Source organism: Panthera leo, chromosome B3 (assembly GCF_018350215.1).
Source record: "Panthera leo isolate Ple1 chromosome B3, P.leo_Ple1_pat1.1, whole genome shotgun sequence".
NCBI classification, from domain to species: Eukaryota; Metazoa; Chordata; class Mammalia; order Carnivora; family Felidae; genus Panthera; species Panthera leo.
The window spans coordinates 35464675-35488587 of record NC_056684.1 but is presented as its reverse complement, the minus strand read 5'-3'; the positions used below and the strand labels follow the sequence as shown (position 1 = coordinate 35488587).

Below are 23913 nucleotides of genomic sequence, written 5' to 3'. Positions count from 1 at the left end.
GTAATACAAGTAACAATGGGAAATTAGGATACCTGGCATTTATAGAGAATTTTCTAGGAGCCAGGCTGTGGCTAGGCTTTCAGAAGAGGGACCACTTTCGCTGCCCACATCAGACCTATGAGGTTGCTACTGCTGTGCTCATCCCTTAAGGGATAAGACCAAGGCCAAGCTGCTCAACAAAGTGCTCAAGTGAGAACCAGATCTGAGCAGCTAGGTCAAGGACGTCCAACTCCGAGGCTCTGTCGATTCTATTTTATTGCTGCTTCCTCCAGGAAGCCTTCCAAGGCGGCTCAGGTTGGTCTCAGGTCCGTTTGCAACGGTTGCCTGTGAGGGCTCCCTTGTCCCCTGACCCAGCCATTCGGAGCCTGGGAGGGAAGGGAGCGTGCTGTCCTGGGCGAGGGGGAGGAGAGCACACACCTGGGAGGTGAAGTCGTGCTGCTGCAGCTGGCGGCCCTCCCGGAGGTCCCAGGAGCGCACAGTGTTGTCCAGGCCTCCGGTCCACAGCTTGGTGCCATCGTGGGAGATGTCTATGCAGCTGGCCCCGTCCGTGTGGCCTTGGAACTGCCTATGAAAGCCAAGCGGGGAGAAGGGGAGAGCCACTGAGTGCCGAGCGGGCAGCTATCCGAGGAGGCAGGCCGGCTGTCTGTGCAGAAGGGGAAACTGAGGCCCAGAAGGGGGTCTACCACGCACGCATGGTCCTTCACTGAGCTGCCGGGCTGGGCTTCCGCCTACCCAAGAGTCTCCCCTACAGGTGGGTCCTGGAGACAGGTGCATAATGGCGGGGGGGGGGGGGGGGGGGGGCAGCAGGGGGAGAGGCTCCTGCTGCGTTCTTTATCCACATCCTCCTCCCCCTGCCTGAGCTATGGGGCTGAGGCCATCAACAAGCTGCAAGCTGTCAGGCCCAACAGACACACCCAGTCCTGCACTGCACTCTTATCTCCGAGGACGGGCTTCACCATGCCCGCTTCACACAGGGGAAACTGAGGCACGGGGGTTGAGTGGCTTGCACAAGGTCATAGCGGGGGCAGGATTCATACCCGGCAGCGGCTCCCGAGGCCCCATAAGAATCACCAAGTGACACTGCTCTGACCTTCTGGTCCTGAGGCCTCCTCCTTCCTCAGTTCTCGCCCTCCGCTCACCTCTGCCGCTCTGAATCCCCCGTTCCCTGACCTGCTCCAGCTCCCCGCTCCCCGGAGCCTTCTGTGGGGGGTGGGGGGGATCCTCTATCCTCTGGCACAAGGCTGTCCCCTCACCTGCTCTGCCGTGGCCACCCCACGGAGCCTCATAGCACCTCCAATGAGCCCGGTTACGACCGGCGCAAAGCTTCCCGAGGACGAGGCTCCCCTGGTCCGTCCCGCGGCCTCACCTGACCAGGGTCTGGTTGTGCAGGTCCCACACGGCAATGTTCCCGTCGCTGCAGCAGGAGAAGCAGACTTTGGCATCGGGGCTGATGGCCAGGGCGTAGCAGGCGGGAGCCGAGGAGGTCAACTCGGCCTTGATGCGGGGTGTGGGCGAGGCCAGGTCCCAGATGGTGAGCGTGCTGGCCTCCCCGCCCACGATGAGCGTGCGCCCGTCGGGAAGCAGCTTACAGGAGCGGATGTAGTTGTCCCTGTTCTGGGCAGAGAAGGGACAGTGTCGAGCTCCGTCCGCCTCCCCTCGCCAGGGACCAGAGGGGTCCCGTTCAGCGACGCTGAGCGCCCTTCGCCACCCCTGCTCACGTCCCGCCCTCACTCGTTCACCACCCTTCCATCTTTCATGCACCTCCTCGCGAACCCCAGGAAGCCCGGGATCATCGGCACGTCGGGACGTTAAAACCGGGGCTCGGGGACGTCAGCCAGCTCGCTCGGTGGCCCGGCCAGTAGAGGGCCGCGCCAGGCTGCCCTTCCACCCGCTGGCGGAGAGGCCTACGGCCCAGGGTCCTCACCAGGCAGTCCAGCTGGGAGATGGGGCTCTTGCTGCCCGGCTGGCTGATGTCCCAGATCTTCACGCAGCCCTTGCCGCCTGTGTAGACGTGCCGCGTGGGGTTGCTGATGGTCACGGCACACACCACCTCCCCGTGGCTCAGCGTGTTGATCTGCCGGGCGTGCCGTGGGATGCCGGGGCCCGCCAGGGCGTCGTGGGGGAAGGGCACAGGCTGCATCTGCCCATCGGCGCTCACGTGGAACGAGTAGGCTCTGAAAGGGAGACGCGGCCCTTCCGTCAACCCCCCCCCCACCCATCCTCTCTCTGTTCCCCCGAGTCCTGCCCGGGCCGGACGGCACCAGCCCGCACACGCTCCCCAGCTCTCAGGGAACCCAGTAACACCCCCCAACCTCCTTGCTTTGGCTCTACCAGGGTAGGGGATTTACTCAGTATCCCAACCTTGGCTTCCACTCCTGGTCACATACCCTCAGCTCCAAGCCAGGTCACCAGCACCCCAGCCCCCCACCCCGGCCCTCCCTGTGGCTCAGAATGCCCTCTCCTACCATTTACCAGCTTGGATGTTACCTCCTCCTTTAGAAGCCCCGGGGTAACGGGGGGGGGGGGGGGGGGGGACATAGGTCTGCCCCCCCTGCTGATGCAGCTCCCCTCATTTGGTTATGGAGGCCCCCTGGGCTCAAGTGCTCCCCATGCAGCGGGAGCCCCCGGGCTGAGCAGGAGCCGTCTCCCGGGCTGCAACCTGGTCTATGAGTGCCTCTAGAGGGGAGACCCTTCCCAAGGGGACGTCTGCCAGGGCAGGGGATAGGGGCGGGGGACGGCGTGCTTTCCCCAAGAAGCATGCGACACACATAGCCAGAGCGTACGGTTTTCCACCAGGAATGGAGGCCAGGCTTGAGGGCAGGCCCGTGGCCCGCATGGGAGGGTGAGGGTCAAAGCCAACCTGAAAGGCAAGACGAGGCCAGTTCTTAGTGAGGGGCGCCGCCACCCATCCCCCTGGCCTCTTCCTTCACCACTTCTGACGTCCTGCCCACACAGCACCGCCCCTTCCCGACCCGGAAGCCAGCTACGCAGAGCCCGTTCTTTCAGAGGAAACACGAGCCCAGCAGGGCCAAGTGTCTTGTCCAGGACAGTAGCAGGGACAGGGTGACAGTCCAGGCCCACTAACCCTGAGCCAGTGTTCTGGACCACCCCACCCCCCCCCCCGCCCAGCTCTCCCAGCTCCACGAGGCACAGTCCCACTCCATTCCCTCCCCTGGCGTCCGACGGGCCCGTCATGAGGACAGGAGGCCATCCCAGAGACGCACTGTCCCCTGAAAAAGCACCCCTCTCTGCTGGCCCCAATCTGAACCCATCCTCGGTACAGGAAACAGCCTCATTTACCAAACCCATGCCACGCGGAAGCCACTGGCCTCCTTGGGGGATTCCCATCCCTCTAGGGCCCAGAAAAAGACCTACTCGCCCCACTTCCCAGATGGAAAAAGACGGCCCTCGGAGGCTGAGCTGCACAAGATCACGTGATGACTAATGGGCAAAAGGAGGTGGGAACCACGTCTGCTGACCTCAAAGCGTATGTTCCTTTCTCTTTCTAAGAAACAACCCCACCAGCTCCCCACTCCTGGCCCACTTCCACCCCCCAAAAGGAGCCAAAAGGTCTACGTACAGCTCCAAAGCTCACCATTGGCGATCGGCCATAGGCGGCGGCGGCCGCGGCCGCGGCAGCACTCATCTGGGGTGGGATGTTGTGGAGGCCGGCGTAGGCGCTGGGGCTGGTGAGCGAGCCGTTCATCTCGTGGTGGCTCATCATGGCAAAGGGCGCCGCGTAGGAGCTGGTGATGGAGATTGGAGTGCGCAGGGCTGAGGCTGCAAGGAGGAGGAGGTCAGCTGGGGGAGACCCTCAGGGGGAGGGGGTCCCCCCTCCCCGCCCTCCAGGACAAAGCTCAGGCCACCAGGCCGCCTTGCTTCCTGCATTTCCTGCATTGGAAAGCTGCCGGCTCCAGGCAATCCTCGGGGACTGAACCCCCACCTAACTGGCATCCTGGTCTTCACGGCCCAAGAAGGTTCAAGCTGAGAGATGTGCCCACCTCTTTTTATAAGGCAGGACTCAAGAGGCCCAGAGAAGGAAGTTTGTTGAGAGTCTCACAGAACTAATGACAGAGGTGGGGACGGGCCACAGGTAACCCGACCTGTCTGAAGCTGCTCCCACGTGCCCTCCAACAGGAACCCTCCCAGTAAGCCCTGCCGTCAGTGTGGACGCAGCCGGCATCCGTGTCCTCCTCTGACCTGACCGCGAAGTCCCCCTGGAGGCCCCGGGAGAGCCCCAACTCCCACACGCTCCCTGGTGCTCTGGCTCCAGCCCCGCCCCGGGGCACACCCCTCCCCTCAAACACGGTCGACCCAGCCTCATCGTGCCTACCCATTATACCTATCGGGTCCATGCCTGGAGGTTTGCCCGGCATCGACCGGAGCCCTGGGGTGGTGCTGGTTCCTGGAGTCGGGGCATCGTTCCTCGGAGTAGGCGTGTTGGACTTGAGCCCAGGGGTAGAGGATTTGTCATTCTGAATAGGGAAGACACGAAGATTCCTTTCTCCCCAGAGCCGGGCCCTTGGAGCTGGCCACGACACCCAGCTGCCCAACAGCCCCTCAATTCTTGCCCCACCTTGTGCGGCAAGGACTTGGGGTGACTGACTGCTCCCATCGTATAGATGGGGCAACCAAGGCTCAGAAACATTAACTGGCAGCCCGAGGCCCAGCCGGTAAGTGGTAAAGCCAGGACTGGCACCGGGGCCAAACCCCAATCCATGGTCTTCGTACTCCACCCCTCTGCCCTCCAGTGATCACCGCTCCGGCCTCTTTTCCAGAGCCTTTTGCCCCCACCCCCACCTGCCCCAGCCCCCTGCTTCTGGGGTGCCAGTGGCAGGCCCCACATACATGACCAAGGTCTTTGGTCTTGGAGGAGGGTGTGCTGCTGGACGAGGCCACTGAGGCGGGGCTGGTGGGGGCATCCTTCTTCAGGCCTCGGGCCTTGTCCAGCCCATTCTCAGGAGGGGAGTGTGCCGGGCTGACCCGCGGCGTCGCTGGGTCCTAAAAGCACAAGCACAGAGATGCATGGAAATCAACAAGCAGCCTGGAGTCCTCCCCGCTCTGGGAATGGGAAGGGAGTGTGCCAGCTGTTGGGGAGAGGAGCTTGGCTGGAAGAGACTGGGGGCCTCAAAGTGGGGCGACTCGTTCTTAACGATCTGGTCTCACCCCTTCATCTCACAGATGGGGAGACAGGGGCCTGCGCGGGGGTGGGGGGTGGTGACCGGCCCAAGATCGAACACAAGTTCAGGACTCATATTTGGGCGGTGGGGTCTCCTGGCCTCGGGTAGATCGCTCCAGTCTTGGTCCCCTGCCAAAACTGATCCCGAGGGGCTCACGACCCCCTACTCTCGAGATCCCAGGGGTGGTGGGGATAACAGATGTGACCTCGAGGACCTGGCCCTCCCCTGGGATCCTTGGGGCGCACCTGCACTGTCCAACCGAGGTTCCCATCCTAAGGAACCCCAGCCACCCGGCAGCAAAGCCCTGTCCTCCTCCTCCTGACCAGCCTGGTGCCCCAGCCCCGGAGGCCTCGGTGCCCTGCTCGGGGCATGTCAGTAATGTCTGTGCAGCAGCTGAGACACAGCAGCTCCTAGGCAGGCAAAGGGCAACCTCAAACCACCCCAAGCCGAGCACGCTGCCACCTGGGCCTGTGCTCACCTCATTGGAAACATCCACCACCAGATCATCACTCTTGTCCCCGTCACTGTCCTGCAAGCAAGAGACAAGCCAGTAAGGAGGCCACCCCCGCCACACCCCAGTTGGGGTGTGAACCACCACCGGCTTCCACCATCCGGAATCTGAACCTGGGCCAAACCCCAAAGCCCATGCTCTTGTCTCCCAGCCCAGCCCCCCAGCCCTGCTCCGGGTCACTCTGCTCCGTGCCCACTGGCAGCCTGACCGATACCTGCCGATACCTGTTATGGTGTTTCTGAGCCCCCCTCCAACTTGTCTCTCTGGAGCCACACAGCTCCTTGCAGCCGGCTTTATACCCACCATTGCGGACAAGGAAGTATGCTGGGCTCATTGTATCATTTCTGCTGTTGTGTGTGTGTGTGTGTGTGTGTGTGTGTGTGTGTGTGTGTGTGTATGGTCTCCACCCCCCACACACATACACCAGACAACCCAGCCTGTCCCCACCTGTGCCTCTGAGTCACCCACAAGTCAGGCCTGTGTGTTCTCCCACACCCCAGCTCCCAGCACAGACCCAGTGGTGCCCACTAGGCCCTTAGACGTACGTATCGGCTCAGACTGTCCTTCTCCTCTGCTTTCCGCTTCTTGGATTCCATGCTGTAGTCTGCGGAGCCCCGGTGCTTCTCACTGGCCCGGAGGCTTTCCGAGGGCGACACCGAGTTATTCTGGGAACGAGGAGATTCAGCGTGAACGTTTCGTGCACACCAAGACATTAGCTAAGGGCAGGTGGTTCAAGAGGGCAATGTCCTGCACCAATGGCCAGGCCCTCGAGGTCAGCTCTGTTCCATTGGGGCCTTGCCAGGGAAGCCTCCCAGCTCTCCAGACTGGGTCCCCCCCGGGAGAGGCCCGGGGAGCACAATTCCCTTTTGGAGCCGTGACACTGCTAGTAAGTAAACAGGCTCGCACAGAGCTGTCTGCGTTCTGGCCTTCGAGACTGTGCGTTCCATGAGGGCCGGATCACACCTCTCTCCGTCCACACCCATCCTGGGCCGGCCACGTACATTTGCTCAAAGAAGGGATGAGCCAAGTCTGCACTGAGTCTGGAAAGACGGGTCTCAGCCGACACACAGGGGCTGTGTGCAATACGTCATCAGCTGAACCCCACTGGAATGGGGAGACTGACCCGGAAGGAGAACGTTGGGCTACCGACAGGCCTTCTAAGGGTACGTGGGCAACCTGGCATTTTGTGTGAACACCCTACTCCTCCACTGCAGGGCCTCCAGCAACTTCTGAGGAAGAGCAGTGTTTTAAAGAAACAAAAATTGCAACATCGGGAAGCCTTTCCCTCTGAAAGGTGGGAAAAGGTAGGAGGGCAGGTGGAATCATCCTTTCTGTAACGGTGGGAATGCAGGGGCCCCAAGGGGTTGGGAAACGTGCCCGAGGTCCCCCACTGGAGGCAACATAAAGGAAACCGAGGTTTCTCAAGCTTGGAAGGGCCTGATGAGTTCTCCCTTCAAACTCCAAGGTGAGAAAGCACAGCTATAGCTTGAAATTCCAGGTCTGGGAAGAGGGCTGATCGGCAAAGCGGGAACAGCACAGGCAGACAGGCCTGGGAACGGAGCTGTCCCAGGGACGGGAGGGCGTCCCGCAGAGGAAGGGATCCCAAGGGCGGGCGGGTGGGCTCGGGATGCTGCCTGTGGCCACGAGTGTAACCGGTTCTGTGGCTGTCAGCACCAGGCTGAGAAGCAGGGAGGGAGGAGCTAACCAGCAGGGGTACCGGCCAGCAAACCTGTGCCCTTGCCCTCCGGGGGGCCGGGACAGATTCAATGTCCCTCGAGGGGGCTGCCGAGTTCACTCCTTTCCGAGAGACCCTCCTTCACTCACCACTCACCCATGCTTTTCTGAGCACCCACCCTGGGTCAGGCCTGGGGCTTGGAGGAAGGAGCAAGACTCAGTCCAGCTACAGGCTGGCCCATCCACAGCCCCATGCATCACAGACGTGCAGGCCACGCAGGGCCATGGAGGGACCCCCGCTCGGCAGGGAAGGGTATCCCAAGGCGGAGGCCGGGGTGAGCCTCTACCTCACGTCTCCCCACTTTCCTGGAGGCCAGTGCCGGCGTTTGGGTTGCGGTGGGGGGGGGGGTGATGGCAGGGGGGGCGGGGGGCGCGGGGCACGGCGTGGGGACCAGCCACAGAAGTTAATTTCCTTTTCCTAAGCCGGTTTCTGGGCAGCCCTTCCCTGCCAAGTTTCTGCCTGAAGCAAATTAAAATGGCAGAGTTATCAAGCCTTGGAAGAAAAAATGGAGGTTATAATGGGACTGCAGCTCAGCCTTCCCCACAGCCGTGCAGGAGCGGCGGCGAGGCGCACACGGCCGCAATTCAATTAGCCGCTGCGAGCGCCGGCAGGAAAATCACCGCCATTTCATTTCATTTCCTCCGACGGCGGCCACCCCGTGCTAAGCAGAATCGCTTCCAGCCCCTCTCCTCTCTCGGGGCGGGCGGGGAGCGGAGCCGAGGGGGGCGTGCGGCGGCTCGTGTTTCTCCTTGCGACCCAGTACGTGGCTCGGAGAACAGCGAGCTCTTTCTTCTCATGCAGTCAGGCTGAAAACCCTCGCTGCTACCGGAGAGAGTCATGTCAGGCATTTAGCGGCATCGATCCAGCCCGCCTCTGGCTGGCAGGCGGCCAAAAAACTAAGTATTTTTTATTGCTTCGGCGAGGCAAGGAAATATGAATGAAGCTACCTCTAATTGGACTCCAGACTAAGCCCTCTGGGACAGCTTCCAGCCCGTCCAGCCGGCCCCCTCCCACCCGGCCGCGGCCCTGTCCTTCCTGCGGGGGCCTCATCTGTTAACAACCTGGTCCGTGAGGGGCCGCACACTTCCTCCGACGCCGCGGCCACAGGCACACGGCCCTACGGCCTCGCTCGCCCTGAGCCGGGCGCCCGGGCCCCGGGCCGGATGGCGTCTCGATTTGTTCCCACCGGACTCTCCCGGGGCCGGAGCGTGCCCCCTCTGCTCGGAGTCTGCCGTGCATGCGTGTGGGTGCTGCAGGGTGAAGAGCTCAGCTCTTGGGGGTCCCCCCGGGGAGCTTCTTTGGGCAGAAAGCTTTCACAGATGGGGGCACAAAGCCAAACGCAAACAGCAATGGGGAGGAGGACAGAGGGCGTCGGGCTTCAAACCCTCGGTTCACCCCGCGGCAGGTGCCTTGTTAACCGGGTCATCTCCTCGATGCCACGTTCTGTGCCGAGGGGGCTTCCTAACCAGGCTGAGAGGCTGGCTGGGCGGGAATATGCCCGTGTCACAGGTATAGAAACTGGCGCCCGGAGAGGCCAAGAGAGCTCCCCGGTGTTGCGTGAAGCCAGGACCAGCCCCGAGCCCTGAGGGGTCCAGTCCTATCTAGACAGACCACCTCTGCAAAAATGGCCACCTTTTGGAGGATCAACACTAAAGCAATCGAGACGGATTTTCAGCTTTAGTTGTTCCTTTCTGAGGTAGCCAGCCGTCACTGGGCCCAAATGTGGACCCAGAGCACACGGGCCAGTCACGGGGGGCCGAGAGCACCGTGGCTAATTGGATGGTTTATAAAGTCAGCCGGGAGGAGGGCCGGGAGGGAAGGGGGTCGGAATGGAGGGGCTGCCCGAGGAAGCTGCCGTCTAGATGGTTAGTTAACTGCCTGACCTTCCAAGTCCTACTTAACACGAGGTAATAACCAAAGCCATCCTAACAGATTAGATGGCCCCAGATACAAGGACAGCGATGAGGAATAAAATAGCTTTGCTAATCGCTGCAGGATTTTTTTTATCCAGACTCCACCGCGCTTATTCAGAAGGCTTATTCACTTGAAACAGAACCTCTGAGCCTCAGTGTGATCAGAAAGATTTACAGCAAATCTCAGAGCTGGCAGACACGCAGACAGCCTGGCCCTGATGCCTGCTGGCTAGCGCTTTCTTAAACCGAGTTAAAGCCCAGAACAAGGAGAAACCTCAGGCGTTCGGTGGAAGCAAGGAGAATACAGGATCAGGTGGCGGGGGGGGGGGGGGGGGGGGGGGGGGGCAACCAACCTGGGAGGAGGGAAGCAGCCCAGCCCAGGACGCAGGACCCCCCCCCCCCCCGGGGTTGCCTGTGGGGGGCCCAGTAACTCCATGGGCTGGCCAGCTGACCTCTCTGGTTAATCACCTCTCATAAAAAAGAGAGTTAAAGCTCACTGAAAACTATTCATCTGCCAAATGATGGACAGGAAGGCTGGAGAGATGACAGCTTCCCCAACCGAAGGTCACTCTCAACAGGTGCAACTCCTGTTTCGTAACAACAACCCCCACCAGGATCCCACGTGGTCCCCTCCTCCTCCCGCATTACCCCCCCCACCCCCCACAGCCCAGATTCCAGCGTGCTGACACTTACCGCGCTGGATTCTCTTTCTTCAGGGACGGAAGAGCCAGACGGGAGGAGGGTCAGGCCCCCCAAGACAAAAAGACAAAAAAAAGGGAGAAGGGTCAGTCTCCTGTAGCTGGTTTTTAAGCTTTGCTAGTTCACAGGTTTTAAAATGGGCAGCAGGCCTGGCTCTCTGAGTCACCGTGGGTCAGCCAAGGCAGGGCCATGAGGTGACATCTCTCGCTTTGAAAATTAACCGCCCCGATTCCAATGCTCCCCACTGGCCACCGGTCCCGGGTGGGGCAGGGGCTGTGGCCCTGCTCTCCCTGATGTGCCAAGGAGGGCACCAAGATTCCTGCTCAGCAGTTTTTAAAGTCACAAGGTCTGGAAGAGGATCCTGCTATGCAGGCGACGTAGGGGATCTGGGCGTTGAGACCATCATTGTTTAAAATAAACAAGCAAGTAAATAAAGGAACTGTGGGAGCGGGTTTTGTTGTGTTTCAACTAACACCGTTCTCTCTGTGTCTTTGCACAGCCAGGCACTAGCTCCCGGATTCTCCTCTCTGCTGTGAGGAGACCCGCCTCCTCTGCCAGGTGGGGCATCCTTCTTCAGGGACACACAACTGTGCCTCCGTCCGCTTCCCACAATCTGCTACCACCCTGGCGCCCTGGCCCAGGGCCGGACGGGGTGGCGCCCGGGGAGGGCTGGGAAGGCACTGGCCATACGCCCTGGTAAACAGCTAAGAGCAAATCAGACCATGTGTATACCTTTGACTTACACGATTTTGTACGTCAATTGCATCTCAATAAAACCGGGAAAAAAACATCCAAGGGCAGAGCGCACGAGGCGGCGGTTTTTGAAAAGGGTCTGCCAGGGAGCCACGACTTTTCCTTTCCTGACAAACTAAGCCCTCCTGAATGAAGCCCGGGCTGGGTGCAGCTGCCGGGGTCCTCACGGTTTGGGCCGGTGAAGGGGGGGGGGGGTTCTCGTTCCAAGTCCTTCCGGTCATCTCCCTCAGTAGTGTGACAGCTACCTCCGCTTAAAGACAGTCTCTACTAGGGTGCCACTGTGCACCTTGCCCAAGGCACGTGCGCTGGTGAGACATACACGCTAAGTTAAAAGCCGGGGAACCCGGCCCCTGTTCTCGAAGGACTACCGATCTCGGTGAGGACGTAACATTCTCCAGGGGGAGGATACAAGAAGACAGCGACCAAGGGCTCCTTCTTGGGACCCCAGCTCTCCAACTCTCCTGGGAACTGGAAAAAGGCCCCCAGCCCAGACTGGAAGGCACACTTTTGAAGGAATGGGACTGGGGCTGACCCTTGAAGGATGGGCAGCTTGTAGCTAGGATAACGGGAGGGTGCCTGCACGACAGGCCTCCCAGGGCAGAGCGCGCCACGTCAGGCATTGGGGGGGGGGGGGGGGTGTCATGCGGGGCGGGGCTCTGGTTGCCACAGACCAGGAATTCAACAGATGGCACCAAAGCTTTTGCTAACTCCTGACCCCAGGGTGACGACGTTTGCCGTGTCCACGTACAGTAGGGCCCGTGGGAACCCCCCTCCCCCAGCCCCCAGCCCAGCCCCGCCCCCTGCCCCAGCTCTGGGCCGCACCTCTGTGGTCCAGCTCATGGTGATTCTTCTCGTCCTTCACCGTCAGGTGGGCCTGGCCACCCAGGGCCCCGAGCGCCAGCAGCCCGGAGCTGCTCCCTGTCACCGGGGGGATCCCTGGAGGCTGGAGGCCTGACGGGTGGGGTGGCAGCTGGACCGGGGGGCCGTGCGTGGCGTGGGAGAGGTGCTGGGCCTGGAGCTGCTGTTGCTGTAATGAAGCGGGTGGTGAGCACGGGGGAGCGTGGACGGCGGGGGAGGCCGCTGCGGGGGAGTGCCCTCCAAAACCTTTACCCCCAGCTTGGTCCACACACGCTGTCCGGATGAAGACAGTCTGTTAATGGACCCGCAACCGAGGCACCAAGATCGGGGTCTTCAAACTCCCCGCCCATCCCCCCCCTCAATCCCCCAGTTTCAGGACAGAATTTCCCACAGTCCATTTGCGAGCCCGGGATCAATAAAAAGCGCGCATTTAAAGACCAAGCAGCCCTCGGGGCTCCCTCTCTGTTGAGAAGGATCCGTTTTCAAGCTGGCGGTCATGTTTGCTCACGCCTGCACGCCTTCAACATGAGCAGCCGGTGGCTCCCACCCCGAGCCCGTAGCCTGGGAAGCCTCCCTCGTTTCTGAGGAACTCGAGGCTGGCTTACTGAGCCAGGGCAGGCCACAGCAGAAAATCCCGGAGATCAAGAGGAGGGAGCTTGGGGCCAGTGGAATGAGAGCTAACGGCACGGGGACGTCAGGGTGGAGAACGGTTAACAAGGACTTGGGGCTTTGGGACGTGACAGACCAGGTTTCAAATCCCAGCTATCATTTGCCAGGGGGCTTACAAGGGGCTCCCCGCTGTTCTCAAATCTACACCTGCTCATCGTCAACAGCAGTGATAACAATGCCCAGCCAAGGGTTCTGCTCCCTGAAACCCCAGACGTCCCCTGCCCGGACTAGCCTCAGGGTGTTCTCTTTCCAGTCTGCATCCTACGCCCAAGGGACCGGTGTGGGTAGCCTAGTTCCCTCCCCAGCAGCCACTACAAAATGCCCTTTATCTTATCATTCCAAACTTTGCGCCGAGAACCACAGGAACTGTGGGGCGGGCTACACCACGGCCAAATATTTCTGGAGAGTGGCTGGGGCCTTGTGCATAGGGGCCCACCTATGCACACCTCTTCTCAACTAAGCACAAGAGAAGGGAACCAACGTTTACTGAATGCCTGGCACTTTCCAAATATGATCTCTGACCCTTCCAACCAGGTGGCAAAGGAAGGGTCAGGCCCATTTTACAGAAGGCAAACTGATACTTGGCGGGCTGGACTGGGCAGCCAGTAGCTTGCCAACTCTAGCCAATAGAGTTCGATCTGGACTCCACTCTGTCAATGGCCGGTCTTATCCAAAGAGTGTTCCTAGGGAGACCCTCAAGGCAAGAAGGGCCAGTGGGGGTGACAAAGAGCAAAAATCTGACAAGCTCGCCTATCAGTATGAACTTGGCTTTCGGGCCACAGCTGGCAGTCAACAGAACACAGGGGGACGGTCTATGGTTCTGGTTGGAGGCCTCAAGAGGCAGTAAACGTGAGCAACCGGGGCTTAGGGGCCCTGCTCTTCCCCAACGAAGCTGCAAATGGCAAACCGGGCTCACCCCAAAGTCAATGGCAACCAGAGCCACCGCCACGCTGGTGGCCCCCGAGGGTTTGTTTCTCAGCTCTGCGTGAAAGGCTGGGATCCGCTGGTGGTCACATCAGCTGGATCATCTACTGGTAGGTGGCTTATGGAAGCTGCTGGTGGGCAGTGGTCCCCAGTGCAGCCTAACCCCAGATGCCCCGAGATGCCAGAGCAGAAACAAAAGCCCAGGGGTCCCCATGCGGAGACCCAACCTGGCCCAGCCCGGTGGCTCGGGCTCTTTTAAAACACGGGAGCTCACAGCTGATCTCCCCTATCTTTCATTTTTAAAGAAATATCATCGTTAGGCCTTATTACGAGGAAAAAAATTAAACATGGTCAGAACATATTAAAAATGAGTACGGATTTACAAGTTTTTCTTAAAAGATTACCCTTCAATCCCACTCTCTAGAAGATTCCACTCTGAGTCGCTTTAGACTTTCCTTTATGGAGATCTACGAGTTGTGACTATATTCCTAAATAAATAGGCTCTCGCGAACCTTACTACTAGACAACTGGATTTTTAATTTAAGACTGTTAGGCACAAATCAACACATCCCTTCCAATGGCTACCCACCGTTCCCCGGTGTGGGCCAACGATCCAACTGTATCTACACGCCCAGTTTTAAGAGGAGTCTGCGCCAGCAGCCCTGTGGTTTTAGACCAGTTGCTGGCAGGCCCTTTAATTCTGCCAGCGTTAACTATTTAGTAAAATCCCAGAAAGCAAGGCGTGAGGTATTTAATCCACTTTTTACAGTGCCTGGCCAGTAAGATCGCCGGAGGGAGCGGAGAGGAGAGAAAACGGCTTCAGAGAAGAAGCTGCGTGGGTACAAGGCAGGCTCCTGCCATGAACAATTCGGTTTCTGGAATAAGAGCTTACGAAGGATCTGTGCTCGGGAGAAGACGTCGTTGAAGAGCTCCAAACACCCTGATTCGTACCTTACCAGGTAAGCTCGGCCCTCTTACCGAACCTTCTAGGCTGCCCGGCCAGTTCAAATACCACCTCCTCTGGAAGTTTCCCCCAGCCTCCTGGTCAGGACGCATGTCTCCCTTCTGAGTTCTAACAGCTCAGACACCAGGGCCAGCGTGGACGTCCTGAAGGGTAGAAGCTGGACGTCCACCTTATCAGCCACGAGACCTTGGTTGAGTCAGTGGACCTCTCTGGGCCTCTGTTCGTGGTCTCATCGTGCAAGGACCCCATGCATTACACTACGTGTCAAGGCAAAGCAGGTCCTCGAGAAACGTTAGCAAGAACTACGAATGGATCACAAATACAACCATTTCATTCGTCTTTATGTGATGCCTGGCAGCTTGGGAGCTCCAGGAAGACAGGGACCTGGTGTTATCCGTCCCCGCACCGCTAAAGGTGCCCGGCAGGTTGGCTCAGTGCACAGTTGCTGGGTAAATAAGTGACAATGTTGGGTAGACATGCAGAGGAAGTCAACTGAGTGGCTCTGTCCGAACGTGACCGCCTCCCAGATCCGCGCCTCCTCTCCAAGGCCCACTGAGAGGCAGCTGGAACAGTCTGTGGGGACCAGGAGCACCAGTGGGGTGCCCTGCTTCCTGGAAGCGTAAACCAGTGAGCCAGCATCGGAAACAAAGGCTACGGTGGCTGCCTGGCGATCTGCCATAGCATGTCAGGCGTCAGCGTCTTCTCTGCAACAGAGGAAAGGAGATTTCCATAATACTTCTCATCTTCGAGTACAAAAGCACTCCCTGCACGGCCAGAAAGTCGCGCCAGGTCTCCCCTGCATGGTTTAAAGGCACGGTCAGGAGTGGTCCAGAAGGTTCCGGGAGGCAGGGACTTCAGGAGCCGACCTCCAAGGCTTCTCTCATGGGGCGAGGGCAGATGTCAGTGCTTGCTGGGCGTAGCGTCTGCTAATGGCAGTCTCGGTTGCAACGGAGAGCGAAACGAAATTCTCTCCCCAACACGGTGGGGGAAGCTGGCTGGCGGTGAGCCACCTGCCTCGCCGTCCCGTGTCGCAGCCCCAGACCCTCTGCAGGCGGGACGGCAGGCAACACTTCCGGCCCCTGTGGCATGTCCCTGACTTCAGAGGACGAGGTGCTGAAATGCAGTGCCCTGTGAGTGGAAGGGTGGCGGCTGGGGAGAGAAGGGAATCAAGTCCACCGTCCAAGAAGGGACTGCGCTCACCGCGTTGCTGCAGCCTGTCTCCAGTGTCTACCATTCCTTCCCATGCCGAGACTTCTCCATCTGGGATGTGAAAGGAAGTTAGCAATCCCCCCTCCACCCCCGGCCCTAAAGAGGGGCTCAGCGTCTGGAACCAAGCCCGCTCAGGGGTGCTCGTTCACACCAGAACGCGAGCCCGTCACAGAACGCGTCCTGCGGGCTGTAAGCAAATCCCTTGTTCCACACGTGTGTCACGTGCCCGTGCCCTGGGCTCAGAAGGTATGGCCACTTACAGGACAGGCTGACAGGGAAGCTCGTCCTTGTAGAGGATACGTAATTGGATTATGCACATCACGCTTTAATGCCTCTGCTGGCTGATTTAATGCTTCGCTTCTCAGGTTCACGGTTTGGGTTGAACTTGGTGAAGTTGTCTAAGCACCTGCTGAGCCAAGGCCCACGGAGGACGCCCACCAGAGGAAGCACAGAGGCCGAACTGCATTCAATGAACACTTGGCACCCTCCCAGCATTGCTGGGAGAGCAGCCCTGGGCCTTCCCCCTTCCTTCTAATCGCACACGGCCGGTGGGCCCCAGGGCTCCACGCCGAATTGAGCTTCCGTGCTCCGTGATAGCTTTCAGAGCCCCCAACAACCCTTGTTATCCTATTTCAGAGATGGGGAGGCAAGCAGAGCCAGGACTCAGAGCCAGCGTGCCCTCTCCCCTCTCCCCATCGTGCTGCCGGGCCGAAAGAAGCTGATGTATTCTAAAGCACGCTCTCTGCACCTTCTTCCTCGTGGAAAATTCAGTCAACTGAATCCTACACATCTACATCCTGGAGTGAATGCAAAAAACCTCAGGTATGGCTTCCAAATGCCGTGTCGTTTGTGACAGGCTACAATCTCCCTCTTCGTCCTCCCCACCGCCCACCCACCCCCCCCCAGCCCCCCCCCGTCCCGCCCCGCTGAAAACAATAAAAAAAGTCAACGCTTTATCCCATGCCTCCCACGAATACATTTCCAAAGGAATGCAGACCACGCTGTCAGCGTGCAGATGAACCCCCTCCGCTCGCTCGTCAGGTTCAATTACCATGGGCCAGCGCAGAACGTAAACACAAAACAGAACCACCAGCAAAAAAAGGAGTCTGGGAATGGTTGCTAGGTCAGCTCACAGGGTCTTTAATCTGCCTAGGGATGCCTTCTGCAGGATACTGCTCAAGGGACAAAATCCGCTCCCCACCCCCCCACCCCATGCTTAGGAATCTTGACCCTTTCAGCAATTTGGATCCAAGAAAAAAAGGGCCTGTAACGGAACGGGGTCTACGATAACTGGGTCCTGCCAGGCCCCGGCTGGCACAGAGACATCTTCCGGCCCGTCTTCCCTCGAGGATATCTGAGTTCCCTGGAGAGGGGGATGTGCTGAGCCAGCAAGCCTGGGCTCTCTCCTCTGCCCCTCTGTCCCCTCCTCCCTTTACAGCAGCCCGATGTTGGATCCGAGTCTCTCTCGCCAGGAGACCTAGAAATACTCTACTCCGTGCAATAAATCTGCCACGACGGACACCCACCCACGCCAGACACATTGAGCTGTCAAGCCAAGACACGGACTCAGAATCCTTCAACTCCTCCATGCCCAAGAGAGCCTCTCACACCCCACTGAAGCAGGCACCTCACAGCACACTTACCTAGCCCGCCTCCGTCTTTTCACAAACGGAGAAACTGAGGCCCGGAGGAACCTTGCCCAAAGCCCCCCTAATTCCCGGACCAGGGGGCCGGGCTACTTCTCCCTCCAGATGGGCAAATTGGACGGCCCCACGGGGGTAGAGCCACCAGCTGCCCTTCACTGCTGGGCCCAGGACCCCTGGCGGCCCCTGCGCCCCCGCCCTCCCCCTCTACCTCGCCTTCCCCATTGTGCTCGGCTACCAGCCCGCTCTGCCCTCTCCTCCCTGGCGAGACGAGCCGCCCCTTCGCCGGAGTGCAGTCAGGCCCGGCTCCCCAGTGCGAGCATGCCGCGGCCGTCCTCAGCCGTCCGTAATGCCTGCCTTGTGACGCTCTGTCAGGCGCAGCGATTAGACGGCCGCCTGCTTAATGACAGGGCGACGGCTGCATTCACTGAGAGCCCGAGAAGCAATTACCTGGAAAATGGGGGTCACAGGCCCCACTCGTTGGCTTTAATTGAATTCCAATATCTGCCTCGAGCTGCCTTGACCTAACTTGTAGCTTCCTAAATACTACTTAAAGGAAGTGGAGCTAATCCAAGCAGCATTTCTTCCCCAATTTCGCTCTTTTCTTAGAATTTAGGAAAAAAAAAAAAAAAAAAAAAGTTATTTTCATAAGAGGATTTGCGATGCCAAAGAGGGAGGCGGAAGCGGGGGAGGGGACCCACTGTGGCCCCGGTGCGGGCCGGGAAGGCTCGGCCTGGAGAGGGGACAGGACGCGAGGGGCTGGAAGAGGAGAAATTTCAGAGGGCAGAGCTCACGGTGCACTTCCCGTCCCCGCGTCCCCCTTCCACCCCTATCGGCCACCGAGCCGTGAACGGGTCACTGAGACAGAGGCCCCAGGCCCCAGACGGGCTGAGCGGGGGGAAGGGTGACATTCCCGGACACTATGTGACCATCCATGAATCACTTCCCCTCTCTGTAAACCAAGGCCATTGGTTACACCAGTGGTTCTCCACCGGAGGCCATCCCACCGCCCCCAGGGACATCCGGCAATGTCTGGAGACAGTTTTGGGGGTCACAACTGTGTGTGGGGGCCGCTATGGGCATCCAGTGGGTTTGAAGCCAGGCGTACTGCTCAACACCTACAGTGCCCAGGGCAGGCCCCCCAACAAAGTGTCTGGCCCCAAACTTCACAGGTGTCAGGGCTGAAAAACCCCCTGCCGGCTGATCTCAGAGAAGACAGCACACTTTACGGTGCTAGGATTTCACCCTCAGGAGCACTGCCTCCCAGCTCCACGGCTGAAGGCACTGACCACTTACTTCCCCACAGTCCCTGTTCCGGACTGTGCTCTGCCCCTCCCTGGAACTGCCAGGGTTTAGACCATGCTCAGGCCTCTGCCGGTGCCCTCCCGCAACAGCATTGCGTGACTGCCACGGACTGACCCCAGGACACAACCGACACGGGTCCCAGAGGCGGGACGGGAGTGTCGGGAGCTACCAGCATCCTTCTGCCCCTCTGACCCCAGCCTCCCAGCGCTTTCTGGCCCAGGGAGATGGGCTGGTCCACTCCCTCCTTTAACGGATGCAGAAACTGAGGCCTGGGCAGAGGCAGGACCTGCCGAGGTCACACAGGGAAGAACTATGGCTAGAACGCATGTCTCAGGGTTTCTGCCCCAGGCTGAAAACCCAGGAGTTCTCGTTTATTCCACCAGGCGGACCACCCTGGGGCCTTCGGGTCCACCTTGAAATAACGGCCTCACGTAAGAACAAAAGAGAAATGAGGACCGAGCAGGGTCCCAGAACGTCAGGGCCAACGGGACCTCAGCCCTTTGGGCCACTGCTTCCCAAGGCTGACTACCTTTCAGAATGAGCTAAAAAAACTTCAGAAACACAGATTCCCAGTCCCACCCGCCCAGACCTACGGAAAAGAACTGCAGGGAGAGTGCCTTGAAATCTACATTGTTCAGAAGCTGCCCTTGGGGACCATGAGCCAGCTGTCCGTGGATGGGAAGCATTGATCTCCCCCACCCCCTTCATTTTAGGGACCAGAGGTGGACAGGTACGCCTGAGGCTAAGAGCCTTGCCCAAAGTCACGGGAAAAGAGCTGTTTTTCCTCAGCTGCTTATCTTAAATGTCCTCAGCCTCACTCAAAGCAGCAGAAAGATGCTTCGTGAATCCAAGATGCGACTCAGGGACGCAAAAGGGGAGGGATCTGGCTTCCTCCCTCCACTGAGGGGTCCCACCAGAAGTAGACCTCCCAAAGCATTCTTGGATGCTTTCCCTGCTCCTGGGGAGACAGGACTTCCAGAACACCCCCCACTAGAATTCCTAAGGGTGTGTGACCAACGCCCCACCAGGCGGCTCAGTGCCCGGCACCACAAAGCCCAAACCCAAATTCCACAGCACGTTTCACATCAACAGTACAGCAGAGACAGTTCTGATCCCAGGTGGCCAAAGAAGGGCAGACCTTTGCCAGGGAGGGGACACAGGGAGGACAGGCCCCCCCCCACCCAGGGAGGCTTGAGGAGGAGGCTGGGTGTGAGGGTGACCTCGGAGCCCCACCCCCTGGGGAGGCTGGGGGCTGATGAATTTAGAGGTGGAGGCATGTGGGACACTCCCTCAACGTGGGGAGTAGGGGGCCACTGGGGAGCTGATGGGGAGAGAGCCCCCAAACGGGGCCAAGCCCATGGGAAGCCGGAGCCCTGGGGCCGCCATTCTTTGAGGCCAGCTAAGGTCAGGGTCCATCTCTGGTTACAGTTAAATGAGAGGAAATAAAGGGCTATACACACGGTGAGAGGCAGATTGGGGAGTCCACGTACCCCGATGATGGCGTTTAGCTCCGTCATGGTGACCTGCTTGGCACGCTCCACGGCCTGTGCCACCTGCTGCTGGTGCTGCGGGGAACAGGGGGTGCGTGAGATGCGGCTGCCTTCCCGACACAAAGGGCACAGGGAGGGCCGCTCGGGACAGGTGGAGACGCGCCCCCCCCCCCCTTCACAAAGCAGAAGAGGCCCACTAAACAGGTGGGACAGGGCATTTTCGCCTTCTTTCAGCCCTTTCCAGCGAGTGTGCATTACTCGTGCAAACGTCCCATGAACTGTTTCAAGTTAAAATAGGGATGCGCCCAAAGACGGCCATCGGTCAACCGCCTTCCTCTACCACACATACAAAAAAACTCCCTTCCACGCATTTGAACAGGAGCTAGACAGGAGATGATATTCTTCGATGATTAGTTTTCTCAGTGCGGGTAACGGCTGTCGTGTAGGAGAACCTTCCCACTCGTAGGCAACGCAGCTAGGGCACTGAGGGGTTGTCAGGGTCTGCGCAACTTGTGTTCAAGGAGCTCAGAAACAAGTATGTGAGGGGCGCCTGGGTGGCTCAGTCGGTTGGGCGTCCGACTTCAGCTCAGGTCATGATCTCCCGGTTCGTGAGTTCGAGCTCCGCGTCGGGCTCTGTGCTGACAGCTCGGAGCCTGGAGCCTGCTGCGGATTCTGGGTCTCCCTTTCTCTGCTCCTCCCCCACTCACGCTCTCTCTCTCAAAAAGAAATAAAGCTTAAAAAAAAATTAAAAAAAAAAAAAAAAAAGAACCTTGGAGAATCCCAAACAAAAAATATTAAAAAAAAAAAAAGAAAAAAGTATGTGACTCTATATACGCTCAATCCCTCTCCAAGTAAAGGGAGGAACAAAAACGTGTCTAGAGAGAAAGGGAACGTGAGAGCGATGTGCGGGCTCACCGGCTATGACCAACACCCCACTCTGGTGCGGGACGCTGAAAACAGGCAACCTACGGGACATCTCTGTGCCTTCCACACGTACAGGTTGCCATGAACCTAAAGCCGCTCTATAAAATCGGGCCTAGTTTAAAAAAGGTTTTCTTGGTACGTTCGTTCCCTTCCACCTTGGAAGCAGTTCGTACCTGCTTCCTATGCAGCTGTCTACCTCACTGGGCTGCAAGCTCTGAGGACGTCACCCTATCCTGTTTTCACGTAGATTCGATCGTTGACCAGTGGCTACTCTGATTCAGAGACCTAGGAGTCCAGGGGGGAGCGGAGGTGGTCCCAGCCCCTTGGTGGGGGGGGGAACAGAAGGCAGGGCCTGCCCCAGCTGGAGGGAGCTCTGCTGGACGCAAACAGGCCCCTCTCAGGCAGCTCTCCTGTCTGCCCTGCACCAAGGGGTCTCCTCGGAGACGCTGCCCTCGTGTCACCCACTAGCCCCGTCCAGGCCTCAGGGGGTGGTCCCTTGCAAAGTGTGCTTGGTAGGTAATAGACCGACTGGCCATGCCTCTAAGGAGGACACTCTGTCCTAGGGGCTGGGGTCCCCCTTGGGAACTCATTCCCTTTATAGGATCTGCCCCTTAGCACTATCTGGCCAGGCTTCTTGCTTCTAGATGTTTCCAGGAGTGGGAGGTGGGGCACAGAGAAGCAGTGTCTGGGAATGTCTGTTTGGATGGGAGGTGGGGGGGGGGGGCCGAGAGGCACCCACTGCTAGCCCCATCACAGGCCAGGACCCTCCTCTTTGGTCTCAGGCAGCAGCAAAGAACCCGTTCCACTACAAGAACGAGCAAATGCCCCCCCTGATGTGCTGGAGAAGTTTCCATAAAGCCCCAGGTTGCCAACTACAGCCAGTATGAACGGACAGGGGCAGGGGCTCCGGTAAGACCCGGCCGGCGCCGGGCTGCCCTAAAAACACAAGGAGGACACAGTTAAAGGAGGTCTTACCTCTTGTGACAGGAAAGGCATGATCTGTGCTAAAATCGTGTTCAATCTCTTCGCGATCTCTGTCTGCAAAAGAAGGGAGACCGCGTGAAGCCCAGGCGGGTCGATCAAGTCGCTGAAATGTCACACAGGGGGGAAGCACAAACTCCCCCTCCACCGCTCCCCGAAACCACAGACCCTCCATGCTTTCTCCTCGCCCCCCCCCACCCGTCCCGCCAAGCTGGCCTCCCGCCAGGAGGCCTTGCTAAAAGTCCACAGCACACAACATGACGAAATTTCTTCCAACTGCCCCCCCGCCCCTCAAAGGCCAGGCTGCCTACAGTTTGCAGAGCTCCGATTTCCTATCAGAGGTGGTCTATGTGTTTGGGTCAGAACGCAGTCTGCCTGCTCTGGGTAGAAGCCCTAATTAAAGCAGAACGAAACAAGGACCTCCCCTTCCCCCACCGCACTAAAACCTAGAGCAAGACAGGTTCTCTGGCTCTCAGAGCGGGAGGTGACAGGGAGCCCCCAGGGCCACATGTGCCAAAGGGATATGTGGATAAGGGGACCCGCTTCACCCCCCCTCCGGTTTTCACTTTGCAGCTCCCCAGCCAGAACGATCCCTCCCCCCCCACCCCTAGTTGTGCTGTCCGGCCCGAAATCCCACCATTAAGGCTTCACTTTTTAGGGTAAGGCACTGCCTTCTCGAAGAACTGCTCAGGAGGTAACTGGTTGGAACCCTGATCCTGCACATGGGCCACTGGTAGGAAGGCTTGACCAGTTCTCTGCTCCACCACCAACATTCCAGAAAAGCTCCCATTTAGATGAATATCAACCGCTTCTGCCACCCTGCCCTATGTCAGCCCCGGATGAAGAGTGGTTTACAAAAAAAAAACAAAAACACCAAAAACTTGTGTCACATGGTTAACGGTGACCAGGCAGGAAGGCCGAGCGAGGCCCACTGATAGAGGCACACGTCTCGCGATCGCTTTTCTCCGCTCGCAACGAATCCTGAGGCCGCCAGGACTGAGGGGGCCCAGGGCGGGCTGCAAAGCTCTCATCAGCACACTGCAAACCATGACAACAGCCTTTAAAAATCTGTGATCATCTGCATGTCAAACGATTCTCCACGAGAAATCCTTGTGCACTTAAAATAAAAACAACGCTGTCTGAAGGCTTGCAAACAGACCCCTATTCCCGGAGCTCGCACCGCCACCACTAATGAGGACGTCTCTGATTGGCGAATCGGAGACAGGCCACACCCCCGGGGGACCCGAGGGGCCTGGTGCGGCCCTACGTCCTGGGGCGCCCGCCACAGACACAGACAGCCTGTCTTCTACACCAGGGATTGCTACACTCTGCCGATCAATCACTCTGATCCTCAGGAACCGGGGCCAGCGTTTCCCACTGTGGGCATTTGGGCGCAACAGTTCTTTGCTGCAGAGGACTGTCCCCGGTATGTGAGACCCACTGAATGTCAATAGTGGTCCCCGCTTCCAAACTGCAGGGTAGAGAGGCAGTATCCTGTATTCCCCTGGCTGAGACCTATGGGCCTCACTGCTGCATCTGCACATTTGAGTATATACTCCAGTGAAGGTCACTGCATGTCAGACTTTCTCAGCCCCCGTGCCATTGCCATTTGACATTTGTTCCGTGCACTGCAGGGTTTTTAGCAGCCACCCTGGGCTTCACCCGCTAAATGTCCGTCATTTATAACGTAAGGAATCTGGGAAGATTGCGAAGTAATTGCTGTATAAATTATTAACCTAAGGAAGTGGGAAGAGTGCCACCCCAAACCAGGACCCTTTCTCATTTCTGTTCATTTTTTCCTCGGTTGATCGTGGGGAAGGGGAAGGAAACAGGAATCAGGGCTGTATGGGGCGGGAGCTCTAGAACAATCAGTCTGCATCTCAGTCCAAACCTGCATAGATCAACATGGTCACTTAACTGTCACATGCTGATGTGACAAATCAGAATAGAAGGATATATTAAAAACGTAAAAGAAACAGAAATAAACTAAACAGGGTGCCCAGGTGACTCAGTTGGTTGAGCGTCCGACTTCGGCTCAGGTCATGATCTCACGGCTTGTGGGTTCAAGCCTCTGTCAGGATCTGTGCCGACAGTTAAGAGCCTGGGGCCTCCTTCAGATTCTGTGTCCCTCTCTCACTCTGACCCTTGCTCGCTC

At 58.6% G+C, this 23913-nt stretch overlaps 1 protein-coding gene across 8 annotated transcripts in view; it reads right to left on the bottom strand.

The window, feature by feature from the left end:
• TLE3 (TLE family member 3, transcriptional corepressor) overlaps window positions 1–23913 on the bottom strand; it is a 48014-nt gene that overhangs the window by 4001 nt on the left and 20100 nt on the right. Inside the window, exons 5-17 of one of the 8 annotated variants that reach the window (XM_042941537.1) lie at window positions 21753–21815; window positions 19824–19928; window positions 11614–11818; window positions 10033–10049; window positions 6237–6356; window positions 5659–5709; window positions 4849–5001; window positions 4334–4475; window positions 3581–3780; window positions 2784–2860; window positions 1925–2174; window positions 1367–1614; window positions 418–565 (exon numbers count right to left, since the gene is read on the bottom strand). In XM_042941537.1, coding sequence (XP_042797471.1) covers window positions 418–565; window positions 1367–1614; window positions 1925–2174; window positions 2784–2860; window positions 3581–3780; window positions 4334–4475; window positions 4849–5001; window positions 5659–5709; window positions 6237–6356; window positions 10033–10049; window positions 11614–11818; window positions 19824–19928; window positions 21753–21815 — 1779 coding nt within the window. The remainder of the gene's footprint in view (window positions 1–417; window positions 566–1366; window positions 1615–1924; window positions 2175–2783; window positions 2861–3580; window positions 3781–4333; window positions 4476–4848; window positions 5002–5658; window positions 5710–6236; window positions 6357–10032; window positions 10050–11613; window positions 11819–19823; window positions 19929–21752; window positions 21816–23913) is intronic. The other 7 variants (XM_042941539.1, XM_042941538.1, XM_042941540.1 and 4 more) reach the window with 7 other exon arrangements.